This window comes from Crocodylus porosus, unplaced genomic scaffold (genome assembly GCF_001723895.1).
Source record: "Crocodylus porosus isolate Cpor-Errol unplaced genomic scaffold, CroPor_comp1, whole genome shotgun sequence".
NCBI lineage: Eukaryota > Metazoa > Chordata > Crocodylia > Crocodylidae > Crocodylus > Crocodylus porosus.
The window spans coordinates 46703546-46714583 of record NW_017728907.1 but is presented as its reverse complement, the minus strand read 5'-3'; the positions used below and the strand labels follow the sequence as shown (position 1 = coordinate 46714583).

Below are 11038 nucleotides of genomic sequence, written 5' to 3'. Positions count from 1 at the left end.
GAGAGACAGTGTCGAAAGCCTTCTGGAAGTCCAGAAAGACTACATCCACAGCAACCCCTGCATCTAATGATTTTGGTTTTTATCCTCCTGACCCCTTCATTCACCAGGATGCAGGTGCAGGCCCTTCACCCCCCCACAGTCTCCTTGTCCCCACCAGACCTGCCAGAGGGGGCCTCCAGCTGTCAGGGCAATGGGGCCAGGGACCCGGGTCTCCAGCCCTGTCTCCCACAGCACTGCCTGAGCTGTGGCTGCTGCCTGCAGGAAGTGGCAATGGCTGCTGCGGTCTGAGCAGGGAACAGCGCAGAGCCCAGCTCCCCCATCCCTGCAGGCAGCATGGCCAGAGCACAGCCCGTGGGGTGGGAAGGGGCAGGCTGCCCCCTGTGGCTTGGGGCTCCCAGCCCTGATGCTTCTTCCTGGGGCTTTGGTGGCCCCACAGGTGGCACCTGGTGTGGTAGGGGCTAGCAGAGCATCCCATGCTGGCCCAGCAGCAGTGAAGGGTCCAACTCTATGCCACCGCTGCTTGCAGCAGCAAGGAGCTTACCCATCTGTCCTGTTAGACTAGATCTCACCAGCTGGGCTATGGAGACCCTGGAGGAGGGCCTGCAGTGGGCAGCCTGCACCTGTTTCCACCCCACGCACAGAGCTGGGGGGCATGTTCCACCCCCCGGGAGTGTGTGCAGTAGTGGGGAGCCAGTCTCTCCACCCCCTAGATGAGCCACCCGCAGCTCCATCCTGCTCCCTGCCCAGGCCCTGCAGCTGCACATTCTGGTCCCAAGCCTCAGCCCTCCCTTAATGTCCTTCCTTCCTCCCTGTGGGCACCTCAATTCCTGCCCGCCCCCCCACTAGACTTACCTGTAGGAGCTGCTCTCCAGGCTGCCTGGTGGCCTTGTGCATATGCGTGCATGTGGCACCCCCTTCCTGAGCGCCCTCCTCCTGCTCCCCCCAGCCCCTTGCAGGCTGCAACTCTGCCAGACTTCAGAGAGCTCTTTGCAAAATTGGAAAATCCATATGTTTCTCTGTTAAAACGTGGATTTCCCATTTTTCTTGCTTAAAAGGGAAAATCCCCCCTCTTTTTTCCATTTTTCTGTGGGAAATGGAAAACCCGGATCCCTGCTCATTACATGAGGGCTCTGATGAGGACACTCCAAAGTGGAGTTCCTTTATTGCCTGGTTTCTGTGTGTGCTGGGAGCAGAGCTGGGGTGATGCAGCCATGCGTTGTGCCTAGTGCTGCTTTTAGAATGAGGGGGAAGAGACTGGAGGGAGCTTGTTCTAGGAGTTGCCCAGCTGGTACTGGAGAGTGGGGTCCCCCCCAAGCATGGCTGGAGAAACCCCAGAACAGACTTCCCTCCCCTGCCTTCTCCCCCTCCCATACTGGGACAGAACAGGAGCTGAGAAGGGGAGGAGCAGACCTTCAGTGGAAGAGGCTGCAGAGATGCAGCCTCTCTCTCCTCTCTCTGGATTGTCTCCGAACTGGATGTGTCTCTCTCTCTCTCTTTATTTTATTTTATTCCCCGCCCCCTTCCAAGCCAACAGCTGACATCTGTTGGGTTGGAAGGATTGGTCTAACTCTTGGTGTTTTCTGTGAAGTGCCATAAGTTAGACCTAGGAATTGCACTTCTGTCTGTGCCTTATGTTACAATAGACAGAGCACAGGCATTATTTTATTAGCATCTAATTTTGAAAATGTAAAACCTGGCAACACAGCTCTACCACCCTCCACAACAGAACCATCACCATTCTTGGATCTTACACCTGTACCTCCAATAATGTAATATATCTCATCTGTGCACCAAATGCCCTGATGGAAAATATGTAGGAGAAACCAAAGAACAACTGCGTACCAAAATGAATGCATACCAAAAATCTATCAAAGACAAAAATACCCAACTACCTGCAGGTACCCACTTCTTACAAAATAGCCACTGTCTTGCCAGTCTCTCAGTTGTAATCCTCAAAGGAAATTTGCAAAACGCCATTTGCAGACAAGCCTACAAACTTCACTTCCATAAATCTACTGGCTACAAAAAATCATGGACTAAATATAGACATTGGATTTATGGCACACTATAACCTGCCTGACATCTGATAACCCCAGGTAATCTGTGTGCATTTTACCAGCTGCATTTTACCACCACCTTCCCCTTTTCTCCCTCCCCCCGCAACTATCTTTTCACACTCATTGTATCCCATTCCCCTACTGCCACACATGCGTTTTCACAGACCTGTATTTTGCATTTTGGCGTCTGTTCTTCCCAGGAAAGCAGACAAATGCAAACAGTCGCTTTCCCCTATGCCTGAAAAAGGGCATTTGTGCTTGAAAGCTTGCGAAGAACAATTTTTCCAACAGTGTAGTTGATCTAACAAAAGATTCTACATCTACTCAAAGAACCTTGTCTACCTCGATACAGTTTACACACATAACCATAAGTAAGTGTGCCTCAATTTTTGGCATGGTGGAACAAACCTATTCGTGCCTGACTTTGTTCTCTCCTTATCTGGCTGTGTAGCTTTAGAGGAATCCATTGCATATCTTCTGTTCTCTGTCTGCATGTTTGAACTTTTTTTGTTGTCTTTAATCTGCCATCCACCTAAATCCCAAGTGTTATTGCAATCCAGGAGTCTGACATTTTCTACTGTATGATGCAGGCAGTGTATTAGGCAGGACATCAGCTCATATGCTGGTGCCATGTTCAGTGTCTTCCACAGATGAGCGCTGTGTCCAGTTCTGGGCACTGCACTTCAAGAAGGATGTGGAGGAGCTTGAAAGAGTCCAAAGGAGAGCTACACGTATGTTTAGAGATCTGAAGGATAGGCCATATGAGGAGAGGCTGAAGGACATGGGACTGTTCAGCTTAGAGAAGAGAAGACTCAGAGGGCACTTGTTGGCAGCTTATAAGTATATAAGAGGCAAACATCGGGGCTGGGAGAGTATCTGTTCACCAAGGCACCCCAGGGGAAGGCGAGGAATAATGGACATAAACTGCTAGAAGATTGCTTCAAATTGGACATAAGGAAAAACTTCTTTACAGTTCACATGTCTAGAGTTTGAAACAAATTTCCCTCAGAGGTGGTATAGTCACCTACCCTGGAGATCTTCAAAAGACGACTGGACACTCGTCTTGCTGGGGTCAGCTGACCCCAGCAGTGCTTTCTTTCCTGCCTAGGAGCAGCGGGAGCTGGACCTGATGATCTTGTAAAGTCCCTTCCAGTCCCCAACTTCTATAAATCTATGAGTGATATGTCCACCATAACATCCTTTTCCTGGGAACCTTATACAACCTATAGTTGACCCACTGTAGCAGTACAAATGGGATATTAGGTTGTTCTTGTAACTTGCCCATGAGATGAGAGCCATCCACAATCCAAGGCCGCTATTTTTATTCTCCTTACCTCCTATTCATGACTTGTCTGATTTTCGGTTTTCTTCTTCTTCTTCTTTTTTTGCAAGAGTGAATTCTGAGGGCAGAGGCGTTCCTCCAAGAGATGGGTTTCAAATGTCTAAAGGCCTCTAATGTTCATCAAAAGAAGTGCTTCCTGATGGAAATGTTTCGTGTCCTACTACCAGAAGCGGGCTCCAGGAAATTCCTACACCTTCTAAATGTGAAAGCCTCCTATTCCCAAGTGCTATTCTTCACTTTATTTTTTCACAAATACCTCCATTTTCCCTGAAGGAAATGGATTTCTAGGATATTGGGCTTCCAGGCCCTACTTGGCCACATTTAAGAGGAGGAATTTTATATCAACTGTCTCACCAAGGCCTCTTCCAAGTAGAGCACTTGGAAGTGTAGCCTTTGGCTGGGAAGAGACCGTAGCTGCTGGAGTTCACGTAAAAGAGCATCTTGGCACTTGGCACTGCATCTAGCCAAGAGAAGTGATGCAGAATAGATTGGACAAACAGGTCAACTTTCGGTCCAGATATGTGAAATCCCACTTGGGCAGTCATGTCCTAGTAGCAGCTGTCTGTTACCTTCAGCAACATTATTTTCCAACAGCATTTAGATTAACGGTGAAGCTTGCTATTGCCTCATGTAGCAATGTTTTTCCATGCAGGAGGACTTTCCAGGAATTTGGATTGGTAGAGCTATTAATTTCTTTACCAGATTAAAAAAAATTAAATTCTTGGCAGTATTTAAAGGACTAGATTTATGTGGCTTGCAAATGCATTAATAGCCCAGTCTTCAATGGCATGGTTGGTTTCTCTTTTCTTTTGTAGCAATTTCACGTTGTGTTGGTTGAGAAATTTATGCTTAGTTCTTGCTTGTCGTATGAGCTCATGCTGCTTGTCTCTGGTTTCAGGTTCTGAAACGGGTTTCTGTTTCCCAGATCGAAAACCAGAATGCTTCACGGTTCTTAAATATATTGCTCCTTTCAAAAAAGACATGTTAGGAATTTGTGCTGCTTTGGGCTTTTGAACAGAAGTACCTGGCGTCCTGAGGAGCAGAGCACGACATCTTTCTTGCTGTGTATTTCAGGGAAGCTGTCAAGACTTACTGACTTTTGTCTTATTTTGACTTTTTTATAACATCCCAGTAAAAGAAAATGAGAGAGGAATTGGATTCTGTCTTGTCTTTTTTGTCCTAGTCTCTTGTTTTTTCTTGAACTTAAGTTTCCAAATCAGTAACCTAGTACTTCAGAGTTACTGCTTCCTGTCTCCTGTTAAAAGTAGGCATGAATGCATGAGTACGTGTGTTGCTTCAACGTGGTTATTAATATTTTTATTAGTATAAATGAATATGGTTATTACTTGTCTGTTGAGAGCCCTTTTTATACAGGAAAATATTGCAATGCTGAAGTTTTAACAATAGCATGTCAGCAATTTGTTTTTCACAAAGGGAAGAATAAAGTTGTCAAGACCTCAGACCTTGTGCGATAGTGATAGCTTCTGGCGTCAATGATCTGAATGAGTTCAAAGGCTGCAGTTGTGTATGTAGCAGGCTTTTTTTTTTTTTTTTGGGAGATGTTGTTTTGTATTTTGTGTTAGCTTTGTTTTTGAGAAACAAAAGAAAGCATTGAAGTTGTTGACTCAAGAGCCTTGGTTCAAACAAGGATATTGCAGTATTGGTGTGCAGCTAGCATATCTGAGCTGTCCAACGATTCTAAAGTATTAAAAGGTGTGTCCACAGTCTGGACACCCTGACTGTGAAGAAGTGTTTCCTAATGTTTTGCCTGAATTGATCTTCCAGGAGTTTGTGGCTGTTACTCCTGCTTTTCCCCTCGAGTGCCCTGGTGAACAGTTGCTCACCAAGCCCTTGATGTACTCCCCTAGTGTAGCAGTAAACTGCTACCAGGTCCCCTTGCTTGGCCTTTCCTCATATGGCTTGCCTTTTAAGACTCTGATCATGCGGGTGGCCCTTCTTTGGACTCTCTCAAGCTTGTCCACATCCTTGTTGAATGCGGTGCCCAGAACTGGATGCAGTACTCCAGCTGCAGCCTCACCAGTGGTGAGTAGAGCGGAAGAATCCCCTCCTTGGCTTTGCTGGGATGCATGGCATGCCTAGCTTGGCTGCAGAGAAGGACCTGGGAGTTGCAGCTGACCGTAAGATGAACACGAGCCAACAGTCAGCTCTTGTTGCAACAGAGGTCAACAGCTTACTGAGCTGAATTTAACAGGAGCATCACTTGCAAATCAGAAGAAGTGATTCTGCTCTGTTTGGCACTGGTGAGGCCTCAGAGTCATCTGTCCAGTTTTGGGCCCTGCACTTCAAGAAGGAGGTTGGCAGTTTGGAAAGAGTCCATCACAGAGCAACAAAAATTATTAGGGGTCTAGGAAGCAAGATTTATGAGGAAAGGCTGGAAGAACTAGGGTTATTTAGTCTGGAGAAGAGAAGACTGAGGTGGAATTTGATAAGTCTTCGTACCTGAAGGATGATTACAGAGAGGATGGAGATGGGCGTTTCTCTATGGCTGTAGGGGACAAGGGTAAGAGCAATGGCCTCAATGCAGCAGGTTGGAGATTAGGAGGAAGTTTCCAACTCTCAGGGTGGTCATGCATTGGAACAGGCTGCCTAGAGATACTGTGGCATCTCCATCCTTGGAAATTTTCAAGAGCAGGTTGGACAGACACTTTTTTGGGATGGTTTAGTTGGGGATGATCCAGGGAGCTGGCCTAGATAACCTTGTGAGGTCCCTTCCAGCCCTGCTTTCCTAGGATCCTATGAAGAGGCAGCAGACTGGATAGCTGTAAATCTGTTTTTGGACTCGGGTGATGCCGTGCTCTATAGTTTTGCATTATATGAACCAAAGAGCATTTCCATTTGCACGCTCTTTAAAATGGGGTAGTGGTAGGAAGAGGTATTATGTGAGGCAAGAGCAAGTGAGAGGTTTGACAGTGCAAACTGAGTCTCTTTTTCCAGTTACAAAAACAGATTCCCACAGATTAGTTTAGGCAAAGGACCCTCTCTATATTTTTCTTGGGCTGCCAGTAATTTACCAGTCAGCTTTTAGACAAGGGAGCGGTGAGGATCATTAACTTCTTCAAAAGCAGCTTAGCTTAACTAGTACGACATGTCTCTTGCATTACTTTGTTTTTAGATGCAGAAGTGCTCAAGCATATAAAAGGTAATTTCTTTCACCTGCAAATCACTCCACAAGATTCCCTCGGTGCATTCAAAATGTTCATAGTTACTGAAATCATGCCTTTCTGCTCCCTACCTACTTCACAATTTAAGCCCAACACCCTCCATTTACTGAAACAGTATTCAACTTGTGTTTGCCCCTCAAGTGACCAAATTATAAGTGGAGCAATTGGAAATCAGTTCCACAAAGAAGCTTGTGCCTGCTTCTTCGGTTACCGACAATACAGTTTTGGACTCTCAAGCCTGTAATATGCATCTGTCTTGACTGCCAGATGTGGTCTGTGGGCCAGGGTAGAAGAGCCTGTTCCAATGACACCAAGCTGTCCAAAGGGATGGTTATAAGAGAACTTTTAATACACACATTAATCTGAGCATACAGTAAGCAAGAAAAATTACACTGCAGGAAATGTATAACAGAGTTATAGTTGTTATGGTAACAAATGGTAGAGAGTTCATGAACCTGAAGGAGAGAAATGGTTTAAAACAAATGGTGAATTTCTCTTGACATGAAAGAGAGAAGAAGGTTACACAACTCGAAACAAAGAAAGTTGATTTAGTACTTAATTTACTAAATTACTAAATTCTAACATTTTTAAGAATCACTGACAGGTGGCCAGTCTGCTAAGAACAAGCTTACCCAAATTTCCAAGACTAAGTCCTGAAAAAGCAAGGGTATCTAACGTCTGCCAGTGGTTTCCTCTGCATGAGCAAGAGTGAAGTTCATGGGGAGTGCTGCGTGAGGGCAGAGCTCTTCCTTTAATTAGCTTATCAATAATATGAAGCTGCAGCAGCCCAACTGTGGCAGGCATCTGCCAAAGATGCATAATTTTGTCATTCTGCGGTTAAAGTAGTTCTAACTAGCTCAGAACTAAAAAAAATCCCCCGCTTCTAAAACACTCCTCAGATGTGACCTAATTCTGTAGATCTCTAGCCTGCAATGTTTTCTAGCCTAGTACCACTTCCTTTGATCCCGTTTCCCTTAGTAATTTCGCTTGGTATAACTTAGGATGCATAATGGGAGTTAGGCCAAGTCAGCCTAAGCCTTACTAAACTGTGCATGTGTCAGGTTTTGGTGAACTTCCTAACTGGAGGTATTGAGTTTATCAGTGTTTGCAAGTGTGGATTCACATTCAGCCGCACCAGGGATGAGATCTGCTACATTGAAAGGGAAAGCTGCCTTTTTGTGGTAAACACCAAGACCTTAACCTGTGGGAAGTGGGGGAGTAAGATGAGGTCTCAAGTACAATTCCATGGTCTAAGGTGGAATATTCTCTTTCTCTTTAACTTCCTGCTTGGATTTTAGCAGGACAGTATCGCCAATGAAGTAATGCTTTGGAGCAGCTCTTGCTTCCGGTTCTGTCGTGGTAGGCATGCTACAGGTGCCCAGCAGAGGTGGTCCATGCCCTCAAGTGTTTGCAGTCCAAGTAACTGATTGCAGTCAAAGGATCCCTGAATCCTAATGGTGACGTTACTATTTAGTGAAAAAAAAAAAAAAAAAAGGACTTGCCTTGTGTGGCTGTACAGGAATGTATGGGAAGCACGAGGTACTTCTCCCCTCTCCCCAGCCCCTAGCAATGGTGCCAGCGTAACTGAGAAGACAGAAGGGAAAATAACATGCCACTTCTATGGGCCAAGAGCAGATTACTTGGTGCTGTCCTTCCTGAGCAAGGGAGGGGCGTGGGAATAAATCCTGATTCTGGGACTGTTCCTTTCTGTGAGTGGCACAGGTGCAGCCACATGCTGGCCATCCGTCAAGTTAGGAGAAAGTCATCTTCTACGTGCGAGTCTTGTCTCCATTGAGCTGCTCACTCCAGGTATATTGTACCACAGCCCCCAGCCTCCTTGTCAGGTTGGGATTTTCAGACTCTGTATCTAATTAAGGATGGAGATTTTGCTAGGACTGCTTCTTGCATGATCGTAGTACTTGAACATTGAACTGGCTCCTTTGTTCTCTTCTGCTTACAGTCACTCAAAAGGCTTTGTTTCGTGTCTTGCAGGTTTATGGGTGTCTGTGTACATCAAGGACAACTTCACGCACTTACTGAGGTAGGACTGGCTTATATTCAATAGTGAACTCTTCATGTTTATGCTTTCCTAGAGCCAGATTCTGCAGCTGTTCTGAGTGGCAGGCATGCCTTGTCTTCGAGGTTATTCCCGTGTGCGAGTAAGTGTAAAGACTGCAGAACCAGGCCCCTTAATTGTATTTCAGTAATAAACTTATAAGGCTCAGCTTTCACGTACAGACCCTTAATAGGATGAAAAATGAACAGATGGTAGCCACCAACAGAGCATCTAAATAAGATTTGGTTCACCGTTAAGATTTCTTTATTTGAAAACATGTATGTGCGTGATTATTTCTTCCATTTATCTTTATATTACAGTTCATGAGTGAGAGCATGAGGGAGAACTCTGTAGAATAGACATACTTTGCCTTTCATAAGGTATTGGAGTCAGTTCTCACGACCTCTTCATTTAGCACAATGCCAAGAATAAAAAATAAAATCAAGGTGTCCAGGGAAGAAATTCTTTAACTGTCTATATATCAATGGTGAGAGCTTGCATAGTAAACGAGAGTAACTGGAATTTCTCATTGACCTGGTTGGTGTTATGAAACATGGTGGGAAGATTCATGTCCCTTGATGTATGGTGATAACTTGTTTTGGGAAATTTAAGCAAGGAAAAGGGGTGGGGGAAGTGCTACCCAGTTCAAAATGGCATTACTTGTCTGAGTCTGTGATGATGACAAAACTTGTATATGTTGCTTTAAAAAAAAAAAAAAAAAGCAAACTCAGATGAGTGATGATGAGAATTTTTAATTTTTATTTAAAGAATAGCAAAAGAAATCTGTAACTGATTGGACATTTTCTGACAATAGCCTGTGTTCTGTAAATGAAAAATGCAAAACCATGTGAGAGAAACTAATGTGCATATGATTTTACTAATGTTTAAAATGAGGATAAATAATAAGTAAGTAATGTGCATGTCTAGGAGCTGCTGTAGAAGGGGAAGATAGGATAGCCGGGGGTGTGTGTGTGTGTGTGTATTATATAACAAACAAACCCCCCAAAAAACAACCTAGTGTTTTATTACCAATACAGAGCATTACAGGGCCAGATGCGTCAAGGTGTGCCCACACTTTCCCACCTGTCCAGCTTGCATGTACAGTCACAATTTGTATGCAGCCCATACCTAAGCTCTCAGCAGAGACGCGTCCTCATGGAGAGCTACGTTTGGATGTTCTGGCTTTCGTCCACCACTTCAGAGTTCTTGGCAAGCAAAATTTACTTAATCTTGAAAACATGATTTTTACTTGGGTTGCCCATAATTAAATATGACGGCAAAACGATTCCTCAGACTTTCATAATGTTGTACACTTGGGTTGAAACCAAGAATGAGATATTTCAGACCGAAGGAGACTTTTGAAAAAGTTATGAGCAACAAAAGCTGGGGAAGCCGAGAGGCATGCTTTATGCTGGAATGCTGTGTGCCATTGTAATTACAGTGTGTGCGACCACTCATGTGAGAACCGAGGTAGAAACATTTAACGGCCTAATAATAAAAGCACTGTTAACGGACATTTGTCATGGAAGCAGCGAGCACATACAGGCACTCATTAAATGCAGGAGCTGTTTTATGAGTTACTAGTTAATATTTGTACAGTGCTTTAAGAAAGTAAAGTACCGTGTCGGCTCTAAGTAGTTTTCTGCTAATTGTAGTGTTGTTTCTCTTCTGAAACACTGTGGATAGAAATGGTCACCTAGCTTAAGGGAGTCCTTGTGGCTTGGAGCAGAGGGGCAGATGTGCACACCTACAAGAAGTGGTAGAAGGGTGTATACTCTGTCTCTAGAGCCACCATTTCAAATGCAGCCCAGGTAGATGAAATAACCAAAGCCGGTTGCCATCTGGTGTCTATCTGCCAGCTTCTGTGAAACCAGTTGGTGGTGGGCTCAGGACACGGGCAGATGACACGTTTACTGTGCTATCACTGGCATTACGCTGGTGTTTTTAAAAAGGCAGCAGGCACATAATGCAGCCCCCACAATCGGAGCAACTTCTAACACAGTGGAGGATCATCCTTGACCGAATTGAGGAAGACAACTCCACTTGTGTAGAAGTACATGCGCTTTAAGCTTAAGTTGTCCCTGTCCATCCCAAAGTAGCTGCTTGCTTCCTAAGTAGGGACCAGAACAGCCACCTCCCCTCGGGCCCCAGGGGAGACACACCTGGGCCAAAGGTTAGTGTGGAACTAGTTAGGGGGCTTCCGGAGGTGCTGGACATGTTTAAGTCAGCCGGCCCGGATGATCTCCACCCTAGAGTCCCTAAGGAATTGGCCGAGGTCATTGCAGGACCCCTGGCACGGCTCTATGAGGACTCGTGGTGCTCTGGTGAGGTACCGGAGGACTGGAAGAGGGCCAATGTGGTTCCAATCTTCAAAAAGGGAGGAAGGAGGACCCAGGAAACT

At 45.2% G+C, this 11038-nt stretch overlaps 1 protein-coding gene across 3 annotated transcripts in view; it reads left to right on the top strand.

Annotated features, from left to right (window-relative positions):
- TESK2 (testis-specific kinase 2) overlaps positions 1-11038 on the top strand; it is a 101805-nt gene that overhangs the window by 39913 nt on the left and 50854 nt on the right. For all 3 annotated transcript variants that reach the window (XM_019531333.1, XM_019531334.1, XM_019531335.1), the window contains exon 4: positions 8574-8622. In XM_019531333.1, the coding sequence (XP_019386878.1) occupies positions 8574-8622 (49 nt within the window). The remainder of the gene's footprint in view (positions 1-8573; positions 8623-11038) is intronic.